Here is a 14,108-nt window from a genome sequence, read left to right on the forward strand (position 1 = left end):
GTATATTTAGCAGCTTGCAGAGCTAACTGCCTGAAAGGACATGGCTGAGAGAGAAGCACCTGAAACCATATCAGACCTGAAGGAGGCACTTTCACACAATGCTCTTTCCAGCTAGCTAGCAACCACACCATTGCTCAGTAATTGTGTTTCCACAGAGTGCATGCTAAATTAATTAATGTTTCATTTACAGGGTTTCAAAACTGCATTGCCATGTTATTGCCTTAACAGAAACATTCTCGTTAAAGCAAGTTTGACCCAACTGATAGTACTGACTCACAAGAGCAAGTCTTATTAATACTGGGTAAAGGATCTAATGCATCTTTTCCAAACACTGAAAGAGTACAGCTTTAACATTAGAAGTAACCACAATCCAGCTTAATGGTACAATATGTTTTAAAAGTCTGTACATACAAATATTTTCACAAAATAAACAATTCCCAAATATGTACACGCCTTGCATAAATGTATAAACAAAATAATAATAATAATAATAATAATAATAATAATAATAATAATAATGTGAGATCATTCTAACCCATATGGACATTTTTGAAGGAGATTCACATTGACAGTATGTTATTAGATTTTTAAACAAAAATGAGCAACACCTATGAACCTTTATTGTATTTCTAAATTAGTATAAATTACAATGTAATTCTTCTAAGGTGAATAGGTAGAACAAATGTTGAATAGGTAGAACAGAGAGGTAGGTCTTCCCCGTGTCAGAGAGGAGGAAAGAAAAACATAAATCTTCTTCAACAATCTATTTTCCGTCATACTTATTCACACGGGACATCTCAAAGTGGTCTTTACCCTTTCTGTCAATGGTTGCCCTCATCCATCAGTTTCATAGAAAATTATACCAGAGATCAATGTAGCTCAAGACCAGTAAGCATTTGGAGGGCCCTTGTGAATGCTTCACTAGGTTTCCTAACATTGCCTTAACACAGAGCTCAAATCAAGAGATACATCAGCAGGTGCATTTCCTCATAATTCAGCAGTTTCGTCTACCACAGACTTATACAGTTAGCTTAAAAGGGTTGACCCTTTAGGAAAATAATGGCATTGGTGTCTCTTTTTGTTTTTTACTTGTTCTGGTACGTACAAGTTTAAACAAAAAATGCCAAAGTCATATACCTCTGGTATTAGAAGATTCTTGGTTTTTAATATATTATGCTGAAGTTATATATACATGAGAGAGAGAGAGAGAGAGAGAGAGAGAGAGAGAGAGAGAGAGAGAGAGGGGAGGAGAGATATCTAAGCACATATAAGTTTAAATACATTAAAAGTGAAGTAGAAAACTGATATACTCAACAAGACATAACTCTGAAATATCTTTACACAATAGTGATCAACTGTATCCATCCATTTGGTTGACAAAATATATAGCTCTGGAAAAAAACTGAGACCACTCCAAGTTCAGAAATCAATGTTAAGTGGTCTCTTATTTTTTTCCAGGGCTGTATAAGCTACACTTTCAGTCAAACTAGAATTATATAACATACAGGAAAAATGTAATCCCCTTTGACTTTTACTAATAAGGATGTCATTGTTTTAACTTGTTTTTTCCATTAGTTAAAAATTGTTCTGTAATGACAAAACCCAAAGATAAAAACAATCTAATATTACATTTGATGGTTGTCTAACATTTTCAGCAATGATAGACTTTGGTTCAATCTTTACAAATATTCATATAACATGAAACTAACAAAAAAAACTGTTAAATTGATAAAGAACATGAAAGAAATAGATATTCAATCAACTTTTGATTCAACCATGAATAGCTAATAATGCTTGCAAGTTAAATGCAGTTAGAATTAACATTATAAATCAGTTACAGTACTGATTCACTATAAGCATAAATGGTACCTAATGCAAATTAAATACGCATAATTATGGTTATAGTCTCGCTCAAGCATTGTCTCCAATAAAATTTTTACAAAGGCGACCATTAGCTACAACTAATGCCAGTTAAGCCCCAGCAAAACTGAATTATTAAATTTCTTTGCCTATATCCTGTTACAGCCTACGTATGAATACTTGATTTTATTTTGTATAATAGACAAGGGTTGTCAGGCAGGGATGGCTTTGATGGCAATAGAGAGTTTAAGATCAACTGATATATTTATCACAAAAGACAGATCACTTCACATGAATTAATTGAGGGGGTCATTGTCATACAGTTCACATGAACCTGTCATAAACAGTTAATAAAGTACCATGTAATATTAGTAGGCTGAATGCTATGTATTACAAAGAAGACAGCACTGAAATATTAGTATACACGTCAACAAAAGACTGAAGACATTGAGTTTGGAGACATAATACCAGATCATTTAACAGCATCTTAATTTGTTAAGTCTTTTACATAAGAACCAGACTTGCAGTGTGCATGTATCTTTTCAACCCTCAGCAAGACAAAATAGTTACAGTGCAAAAACAAAATTGATGGGAAAGCATCTGCATCCCCAACAAAGGTTTAGCTTCTGCACACACACTCCATAACCTTTTAAACAAACAAATAACACAATGCAAACATTTCATGTATGAAGACATCAAGTAGGATCGCACTAAAAGGCATATTGGCATTTATAAGAGATTGATGAAAATTACTTCCAAAGCATTTATTTCTCCTAATACCACTGAAAGAAGAGTGTGCACTCCAGAGATATTTGATCTGAATTAGGAAACTGATGAAGCAATTGATTAATTGGAATTTAAGCCATCAGTCACTAGAGCCATCAGTAGAATCATTTACATTCTAAACAATCAGCTGATGGGCCAATAGGACACCAAGTATTAATACACAGTCAATATGATACCACTGAACTCATCACAATTCCTTATTGACAAGCACAATGATGCTTTTAATCCAGGCTTGATCAAATTGCATATATTTCGGGATTTCCACACTGATTCAATACATCTTATGAATTTTTAATGTTGGGGAACGCGTTACAGATTTCTCCCTTTATTTCCTTGTAACCAGGCGTAACAAAGCCCACTCCATTTCAGCTTATGAGATTTGAACGATGACTATATTCCTGCAAAAAAAAAAAAAAAAAAAAACTGCCTTTGGTTGCAGGATATACATTTGCTATTATTTAGCTTCTCATGCTCAGTACACACTTATCTATATATGTCTTTATTTTCCTTTCACCATGTATATCTGTCTAAATATATATATACACACATATAAGCACACATGACATTTACTACTGATAAAACAGTCTGTGTTGACTCAGAACCAAAAACCATATACTTGCTGGGTCACGTAGGTTTTCTACTTACAGTTAACCCAGGATAGTTAACCCTTTCAAAGTTCTGCCTTCAAAGACAGACAAACCACAAACGGCAATGTTAGAGGGGAAGCTGTATAGAGTAATCAAACTGTGAATTATCCACAGGTCTTGAGATCTGATCTGTGATATATCAATTTTTCATGTTTTATGGCCTCAGATTCGCTCCATGTAGCGTATCTTACAAGTTGACAATATGCCAATACTGCACTCTCTCAGTTGACATGACGAGAACTCAGTCTCCAGTTCTATGCTGTAAATGCTGCATAAGGTGATTAATCTCGTGTTACCCCTCATCTCTTTAGGCTTTGGCAATATTGTACCCACATGCAAACTGTCTCTAAGGCAAAGGTATCAAAAGTGTGTGGACAGAAGGACAATTCCTGAATTAAAGAAATTGATCATCCAAAGACATCTTTGAATTGTTTTTGTTTTTTTTGACAATCAGATATAAACAGATTTCACAGTTAATTTAATGGATAAAAGCATAGTATTTAACAACATCTGATATAAAAGGCAATACCAGTCAAGAAATAAAATGTAAAAGCCCCAGCATGTCTTTCATTCCTAAAATCACTTAACATTGACCAATGGTAACAATGGAAGATTTCATTGGATTAAATCCAACTAACACAAATTATATTATTAAAGGACTAAACCAAGAGGTGCAGATCATTTAAATACATCAGATACAAATACTTGTATGCAAAGAATAAAAATGTAAATTAGTATTTTCCTACATTTAGATTCAAGTTTTTATAATATACTTTTGATTAATCACTAAAATGTTGCTATTGCTATATAAAACTAATTATTCAATTTGCTAAAAACTTGATTAACAGCAAACCACACCATTGTAATTGCACTGACAAGTATCAGTGATGTGTGCAATTTATATGTGATATTGCACAGCAACACATCACTTTAAATGCATTTTAGCAATTTTAATGTATAGAGGCAAGTCTTTGAATTGCATGTTCAAGAACAAAGTTAATATTGCACCACACAGATCACGTATCTGTGACATTTAATAACCTACTTATTATGTACCTTTGAGTTAATAATTGATTGCCTTTGTCAAATCAAATTGATGTGTTTTTTTTCAATAAAGAAGCCCTCTCCCTGATTCACTTTTGTAAAGTTTAAATTAGGTATTGTGACATTTCCTGGAGTACTCATATTTGCAGTGTTAGTTTTCACTTCACAACAATGTCTGCAATACAATAAAGCAATACTATTCTGTGGCATTTAGATAGGTGTCAAAACATTTCTGGTCTGAGTTCAATCAAGCCCTGAAACTGGAATGGGACTTGAGGCTTGGGGAAAAGATTAAAGTAATCTGGACAGATTGTTGGCAGTCACACATGCCCTACAGATAAACTTTATCCAGCCGTATGTGCCCAGCTTCAGGTAGCAAATAAAATAAGATTTTAAAGATGTAAAGATGTTTTGGGATGAGGGAACACTCAATGTAATGTCACATTTTAGTGAGACACTAGATTGCCACTAAATCTAACTTCATGAGCCACACTGCTTTTTGAGGTACGGTAAACAAAAACAGTGAATGAAGAAAGAATACATTTAGGAAATTGAAGCAGGTAAGGTAAGATTTTGGTGTTATGTATCTTTGAACGAGAATTAATTAAGTTGTGTTATACTGAAATATATAAGCCATACCATGGCTAATATAAAATATATGTGATAAGGGGTCAAAATTGAAATGACCTGATGTATGGTGTAACAGTAAACTATTTTTAATTATCAAGGAACATGGATAATCTATAAGGCAGTTGTTTCTGACAATAACAAAGGGCACTAGGACTCACCATTTTTTTCTGAGGTTCTCAGGAAAATCATGTCAGCAGGAATCCTTTGGTTCTGAAATATATGAAAAAGTATATATAAAATATACAGTACAGTACTTTCATCCAAAAACTGCTTAACATTTCAAAAAGAGAAACAATGTAGAACTACATAAATAAATAAGGAAATACAAGTTTTCAGAATGGATTTAAAAGACTCAAGAGTCACAGTCCTTTATGTAAGCCAGAAGAGTATTGGTGAATAGCAGCAGAATGCAAAAATCAACAAATGTACAAGGTCTACTTTTGGGAAAGGAGAACGCAATAGAGTCTAAGGAATGAGGTGAGAGTAACAGCAAAGTAGGTCATTGGAGAATGGAATTAGACGATGTATGCCATTAAATGTGAGTACATTTAAATTCCACTGTACTTTCTAAATGCACTGATGCTAAAACAGGAGTTAGTGTCAAATTATTTGTTTTTGTAAAAAACAGGCAGCTGATTTCTGAGTTAACCCACAGGGTAACAACACAATTTGCACAACAGAGCTAAGTACACAGAACTCTGATATCTCCATATGAAAATATATCAAATTCAAATATGTGATGGTCTTTATAAGTGTTAAGACTAAAATTAATAATATAAACATCAACTTAGATCACTTTAAGAAATACATTAAAAATCTGTTATATTATTAGCTGGTTTGGTTGCTCCACACTGTCATATATGATGAGTGAAAAAAACAAATCTGTGACTTCTGGTAACAAACTGTTTTAGAATAGCAGCTGGAAACTAGTTCACCCTTTCTATGCAAGTGGACCATCATCTTTGAACATGATCATATTCAGGCTGCCTACTAAGTCTGGCATACCTCCATTAGACTGGACTCAGGTTACTTGTATCATGCCAGCAAACTTGCTTGACATCATCAACAAATGAAAGAAACCTGAAGGTAAATTCCTTGCTTACAAGTAGTCCTAAACAAAATAATGGACCCTACTATGCTGTACAAATGTGTAATTAGTCATATTATTTCACCGATATATTGCTGAATTCATGTTTACATATTATGCAATAAGGCAACATTGACCTCTATTAATCTAGATATTCTTTATTTTGCATCGAGAGATAAACTTGGTCTTAGACTGTATGACCTAAGACATTGAAAAATCCAAGGTTAAGCAAAGTCCGGTATAATACCTAGAAGACTCCAAAAAAACGTTTCCAAATGTTTCACAACAGCTCACACAAACATAATACTTTCCAAATATTGCATTTTAATATATTTTCTTTGATTGTTTGGAGAAATGCTTAATCTCAGAGTATCGGGGTATCAAGAGTTTAATAGAGTTTGATAAGTGAAAAACGTAAGGTAGTATTTCAAGGATTATCAAAAAAATGTACTCCTTTGGCTTAATAAATTCATGTTCAAGTGGATTAGGTCCTCCAGGTAGTCCACTGCAGAGATATAACATGTTTTTTATGTATATAAAACAGGTTGCCAGTGTAACAGAGTTAAAAAACATATTGTAAGCTCACTCCACAAAAGGACAATACACATCACTCTAAGCGCAGCATCTTAAAGCTACCATTTTCTTTTTTTCTCGTTCCTTACGTTTCAGAGCGCCTGATTTGTATTTTCTATCCATTGTTTTACGCATCTAACTTAACAATAGCTAGTTGGCTACTTACTGCAGTCTAAACCAGACACAGAGCTTGCCAACTGATAGGATAGGTTACACGTCAATCAAATATTGAAACAGACCCGTCATTATTTTATTAAAAAAAACTAAGATGAACATTGCACTAAACAATCCGTTTTCAATTATTTCAGAATAATTTGTATGCTGTTTTCGTACAGTATGATCTAAAATACAAAAAGTATTTCAAACATTACTATATAAATGAATAATGATTTTGAAGACCCTGTTCCCACCCAACCAGCAGCGCAGGTGCAAGTCACAGGCAAAGGGGCCCCTTAAAGGGGTATAATGACAGACTCTGTACATTGCTATATACAATACTTAAATAAAATAAACAACAGCTCAGATCAGTGCCAAGATTTTTTTTTTTATATATATATATATATATATATATATATATATATATATATATATATATATATATATATATATATATATATATATATATATATATACACACACACACACACACACACACACACACACACACACACACACATTTTTTTAATTGTACTGTCAAATAATATATGTTCTTTGGTATGTAATTGTAAAACAATATATATATTATATATATATATATATATACACACACACATACATATATACATACACACACACATACATATTTTTTTAATTGTACTGTTAAATAATATATGTTCTTTGGTATGTAATTGTAAAACAATATATATATATATATATATATATATGCCCCATCGCCCCAGTGATATTTCCGCTTCTGCCACAGTGTTATAATATATATACTAACCTTTTCAACAATTATTAGGTCCCCAACTTCAATATCTGAGCTCTTCACTTGAACTTTACCTAGAACCAAAAAATAAATTAAAAAAAGTGTGATGTCATAAAATACTCTGAATTCAGCACAGAACACAACATAAACACATAGTTAGAAGCATTCTTAATAACACATGTATTTGAAAGAGCACTATTAATATGCAAACAGTCTTTTTTTTTTCAAGTCTCTGAATCTGACATTTATTTATTCAAGGATTGATTGCATTGTTCCATGCAAATGTAATACTCTTCCATTATGATCCATAGTCTGGGACCAAGATGACAATAGTGGCACACCAGGTCACTGTCAATTATATCCATTTAATACCCACTTATGTCTGCTACAAAATAGTTCCCAGTGAAGATTACATCTTTCTTTTGGGGTCAGAGATATCACACTGGAGACTTGGTGAATACTTTCCCAAGTAATCTCTGAAAATATAGGCTTGAAAACGGTGAAAAACAATTTTATTAAGAGGCAACACAGACTGCATCTCTTTAAGAAATATTTGTAAAGACAGGAGAGCAAAACCACAATTATTTCATAAATATGAAAATGATGGTACAAGCTTTTAAAATGAGAAAAAAAAAAGATTATTTTCATGTTTATAAAGAAATACAGAACAGAAAACTTTCAAACGAGTTTTGCTGTAATGAAAAAATGTAGAAGACTCAATGATGTTGAAAAAATTATAATAAAAAGGCCACAGGAGAGAGTGCACTGGGAGAGCATATGTGCAGAGTAATAGAGAATCTTTTATGCTAGGGACCAGAGGGGCAGGGAGTTCTGACAATGGGTGATGTTCCAGTAAGCAAAAAAAGCAAGGGAAACTAATAGTAGTAAAGTCCTGAAATGTTTGTACCTCAATGCCAGAAGTATAAGGAACAAGATGTTAGACCTAGAAGCCACAGTGCTGGTGTGTGACTATGATGTTGTTGGAGTGACAGAAACATGGCTTACAGAAAATGATGGGGATGAAAACAAGTTGAAAGGATACACACAGTTTAGGAGGGACAGGCAAAATCGAAGAGGTGGTGGGGTAGCATTATATGTCAAAAATGACATAGAGGCAGAAGAACTCAAATTAGATCCTAGTAACGAAATAAAATCTTTGTGGGTTAAACGTTTGAACAACAGATCCAGAGGATTAGTGGCAGGAGTGTGTTACAGACCACCCAACTCAGATATTCAGAAAGATGTTGCATTGTACAGTGTAATCAGGACTGCATGTATCAAGGATGTTGCTGTTATAATGGGGGATTTCAATTTCCCAAACATAGACTGGGAAAGCCCAGTTGGAACTACAGAAGCAGAAATAGAAATGGTTGAGATGGTAAATTACTGCTTTCTAACTGAATTTGTAAGGGAACCAACCCGAGAGAGAACATGCACTGACTTGATCTTTTCAAATGACCAAGATTGAGTCAGAAGGACACTAGTTAGAGAACCAATAGCAAACTGTGATCACAATATGGTTAGCTTTGAGGCATTCTTTCAAAAAACCATGACTAAGTCTAAAACAATGGTCTACAATTTTAGAAAAGCAAACCTTGAAGGTATGAGGTGGTACTTAGAAGAGGTAGACTGGAGCACACTGGATACAGATTCAGTTGAAAATGGATGGTTATATTTTATGAATATACTACTTGATGCTCAGCAGGAATTTGTACAAAAATTTAGCAAACTGACCAAAAAACATTGGCCAAAATGGTTTAATAGAAGTATGCAAAAAAATATCAAGAGAAAGAAAATGTTGTATAATGCTTACAAAAAGGATATAGACTAAACAAAATACAAAAACTATGTTGAACTGCAAAGAGATCTTAAGAAAGGGATGAGGAAACCAAAGAGGTAAATAGAAAGAAACATAGCTCTTGGAGCTAAAACTAATGCAGTTATTTTCAATACTACAACAGCAAGATGTCAATAAAGGAGGAAGTGAAACACAAAGGCAAAAATGGAAGTAGCTTGGAAAACTAACAAGATGAGGCAACTGCAAATGATCTAAATGAGTATTTTATAGAGGTTTTTACAAAATAAAAAACAGATAACGTGCCACAGGTTAACAAACCCTAAGAAAGATCAGGATAAATGAGGAGAAGGTACTAAGGGAACACTGTGTACAGTTCTGAGCTCCACACTTCAAGAAATATATCGCTGCTCAAGAGGCAGTTCAGAGGAGATAAACCAGACTTATTCCAGGTCTGAAGGGAATGTCCTACTGAGAGACTGAGGGACCTGAACCTTTTCACCCTGGAACAGAGGAGACTACATGACGACTTCATTCAAGTCTTCAAAATCATGAAAGGCATCAACCACATCAAACCAGAGGAGCTTTTCCAGATCAGCAGGGACACACGCACCCGGGGACAGAAATGGAAATTGGGCTTCAAGACATTCAAGGACACTTGAAAACAAGAGACACTTCTTCACACAGAGTTGTCACAATCTGGAACAAACTACCCAGCGATGTGGTTGAAGCTGAACATTTGGGAACATTTAAAAATAGACTGGATAGTATCCTTGGATCACTTAGTTATTAATGGAAACCAAACAAGCACAATGGGTCGAATGGCCTCCTCTCGTTTGTAATCGTTCTCATGTTCTTAATAAGGATGATCCAAATTTAGGAATTTCTGAAACTAGCACATAATAGTTTCACTATTAACTTAAGGTTGCAGCTAGTAATAAAATATGTTAGTGCTAAATAGAATGGTAAAATGACTACCTTCAACATTAATGTTCATGTTTTAACCACTTAAACACATCATAGGTTGTTTAATTAACAGGACACATTTAAGTCTAAATGGAACCGATGAGACAGTCTCTATCTTCTTTCAGCTGTAATGGATAGTAATATATGTACTGATAAAACAACAATTTGATTATTTGTAAGTGTGTTTTTTACATAACATTTTTTTTGTTTGTTTTAACTATTTATTAAAATGCAACTAGATGTACTACAACCTGATACAAACTTAATTAATTAGGTGGACAGGTTTAATAATTCCATTACAGAGACACAGCATATATAATAGGGATCACTTTACTACTGCTTTACATACATTTTGCTGCTTATCCTTTTGCTATGCATAGAGCTGAATGAAGTGGTTGTCTCTAATGTGTTTATCTCTCAGACATCAGATCTTGTTTTTTTTAACCCATTTGGATCCTATAATGTCTGTTTATGCACATATATCTTCACGTGAAAGTGATACTCTACCTGTTGGCTCTTTTATAATCACAACAAGCCAAACAACAGGATACGACTGTCAAAAGAAGTCTTGAAACTGAACTAGGTGGCACTAGTATGCTGCCTGAGGTTTTATATTTCAGCCTCAGGCAAATTAAATAAGTGAAAAACATCTACCTAACTAAATAAATATAAAAGATATAGATAGACTGATATAGAGACAAGATAAACCCCCCACATACACACACTATATTATATATAATTAGGGCTATATAACAATTAATCAAAATGTTTCACTTATTAATCACAATTTAACATAACCACATATTAAAATTAAATAAAACATGTACTTATATGAAGGAAATCCTTCAAAATCCATATTTTTTTAATAACAATTCGAGCAATCCAGTACAAAATTATATATAAAAAAAAAAAATAATAATAATAATACAAACAAAAAACTGTCACAAGAGATTGCCATATTCTCAAGAGTTTTCCACTTCTTCCTTATACATGTACAGGGAGGTTGTGCTTAACACTTTTTCATGTACCACTGTTTCAGAACAACACAGTAAAATAATTAAGGAACAAATTTACATAGCACGGTCAAGTATTTGTTTAAGGTTGCATATTTAACATGTTTAAGAGATTACACAGCATCATTTTTGTCCACTGAACCATCCAAAAGTTTTTTTTAAATGGAAATAGCCATTCAATAATCCAACTTTCACATCTGTGGTTCAACTATGGGTCCACAGAATGCACAAAATAGAGAGATATTACTAAATGCAATAAAATATGAACATGTTACTAATTTTAAATTAATCGCTTGTGTGAACGCTGACAGCCCTAATATATATATATATATATATATATATATATATATACACACACACATATATGCACACGCACACATGTTAAATGTTATCAAGTGATCTAAAATGTAGCCTAATTTTTGGGCAGGAAAATGGTTTGGTTACTATATGTAAGTCTTTTGAAAGTACTTTAAGGGTTCTGACAAGTACAGGCAATATGATTAAGACTAATTTCTAGGAGTTGTATTAGATTGCATGCCTCTGAAACATTAGACCATGTTGTAACAGGGTACTGCCACTTAAGATAGCCAAATAGACATGATGATAGACAGCTTAATACATATGTATTGCAGAGATATACAGGCCATTCACAGGATATGAAAAATAACTAATTGATTTAACAGCTTCCCTTGTATTTTTAAACAGTAGAAATTTTAAAACACAAAGCACCTGCTTTTGTAATAATGTCCTACTTTCAGGTAGGTTAATGAAGCAGTGTTGTAACTGTAAACTACAGCAAAGTCTACATAAAAAAAAGAAAAAAAGAAAATCCAATTTCACAGTATCCGTGTAACTTCAGTCTATAATAAATACATTATAAATAGGTATTTTGAAAAATCAGTGACAGCACATTAAATGGAAAATGTTTACAATAGGCAATGATGCTGTAATGGAAAAGAAGAAAAAAACATTTAGTGTGTAGGACTTGCCATTTCCCCCATTTAAAGTAGTTTTGATAGTTTAAAGCTGCACCATGCTTTAGCCGACACCCAAAGAGAAAACAGTTTACGTTTTCCAACCTCGTACTGTGAGTTTGCTGTACATCTGCGAATTCATTTCCTTGTCTCGTCGGCAGCGACGCACTTCATCCACAGCCTCACGCACCATTGTAACTGCCAGAACGAAGCCCTACAGAAAAGACAAATAAGAACCCGGAAAAGCTTTTTTGAAACAGTGTTCTCCCTGTTCTGCAATGGTGGTGCTTACATTGTTCAGGGTCTGACATCATTTTGAAATTCTGGTTCCCAAGCAAGGCAGGTGCCTTGAAATTTTACTTACCCCCCTAAAAATAAATCTCCCCGACTTTTGCATATTATTGTAGTAGTGATAGAAAAAAAAGATATCGGAGCCAATCCGATCAGAATCGTAGACCGGGGTAGAATGGGCGTGGGGGGTTGCTGACAGATTGTAGCTGGGGGGGAGCTGACCAATGCAAACATCGTGTTAGCCATGAGTGTCGATATCTCCGTTCAGTCACTCAGTATGTATCTCATGCTTTAAGTCTTTTGATTGGCCACGAATGGACAAGTGCCAAATATGGTCATCGTAAATTAATACTTTGTAGGTCGCATGTCTGTTTCCATTGTAAACAAATCATCAGTGATGACATATCGGTAGGAAGATTATGTTTTATGGATGTTTAATATTTAATTGAAAATATTTTTCAGTATAGCCAGTATTTAAGGTAAAATTATCACTTGCCCTGTTGGGCATGTAATCTAGCAAGAAAGCTTGTCCGGCAGAACTTGGCACCTCCAAAAATGCAAATAAACATATATAAAAGGTGGGGTCACAGACATTTCCAATAAAATTATTCATTAAGAATGCTGAATATAAATGTATAAAAAAAATATATAACATGCAATATAAGCAGCTAATTCATTTTAGAAACATTTTTTATATATAGTGGTTATAACCAACTGCAGTTAAGGAGGAATATTGTGCTTTTATAACCATGTGTAGTCTTAACAGAGCTCTCCTAGAGATTATTCATTTGTTTCCATTGCACTAGATGATCTTATTGTATAAACAGTTATGCACTGTAGGACGTCTATGCTGTTTAAAGATTAAAAATAAATCAAATGTAAAAAAATACATTAAAAAAAAATATCTACATTTTTTTTTGCATGTTGGTTAATACTTGGTATCTATGTGTTCTTTAAGGTTTAGGTGTTCTGTTCCTTCAGTTGGTATTTTTCTATCTGTGGAATTAATGCACAAACAAATATACCACAAGTAAACAGGAAAGAGAGAAACATTGTAATTTTGAATTGTGGTTATTGATTTCACAATACTGATTTATACGTAAGTAAGTTTTTCATATTTAGTATTTTCCAAAAGTATGATTTCAAATATTGAAAAGTTTGTGGGGAAAAAAAAATGAAAACAATTAAAGTTAACTGTAAGTCTGTATTTTATGTCACAGAAATCATTTGTTTTTTCAAGATTTGTATTCCCAACCCCCCCCCCCCCCACAAGCAATCCTGTTTATTGTGGCTGAATTACATATAGTGGCCAAGTAAAATATGGGTTGCTACATTTATACATCTAATTAAACAAAGGCCCAACAATTTTTAAATCAAAAAGATGAAATGTAATTGAAAACTTCAACCTAATTAATACTTGGCAAGACGAAGACTCTGAAAATTACACATCTAGCAACTCTTCCCAGCAGGACATACCAACTTATAAATCCCACTGTTATAATAATGATAATTAT

General features: G+C 33.4%; 1 protein-coding gene across 4 annotated transcripts in view; it reads right to left on the reverse strand.

The window, feature by feature from the left end:
* atp9b (ATPase phospholipid transporting 9B) overlaps positions 1-14,108 on the reverse strand; it is a 234,371-nt gene that overhangs the window by 156,208 nt on the left and 64,055 nt on the right. For all 4 annotated transcript variants that reach the window (XM_066716058.1, XM_066716057.1, XM_066716056.1 and 1 more), the window contains 3 exons: positions 12,409-12,517; positions 7,571-7,629; positions 5,126-5,177 (listed from right to left, as the gene is read on the reverse strand). In XM_066716058.1, coding sequence (XP_066572155.1) covers positions 5,126-5,177; positions 7,571-7,629; positions 12,409-12,517 — 220 coding nt within the window. The remainder of the gene's footprint in view (positions 1-5,125; positions 5,178-7,570; positions 7,630-12,408; positions 12,518-14,108) is intronic.

This window comes from Amia ocellicauda, chromosome 10 (assembly GCF_036373705.1).
Source record: "Amia ocellicauda isolate fAmiCal2 chromosome 10, fAmiCal2.hap1, whole genome shotgun sequence".
In the NCBI taxonomy this organism is placed as follows: domain Eukaryota; kingdom Metazoa; phylum Chordata; class Actinopteri; order Amiiformes; family Amiidae; genus Amia; species Amia ocellicauda.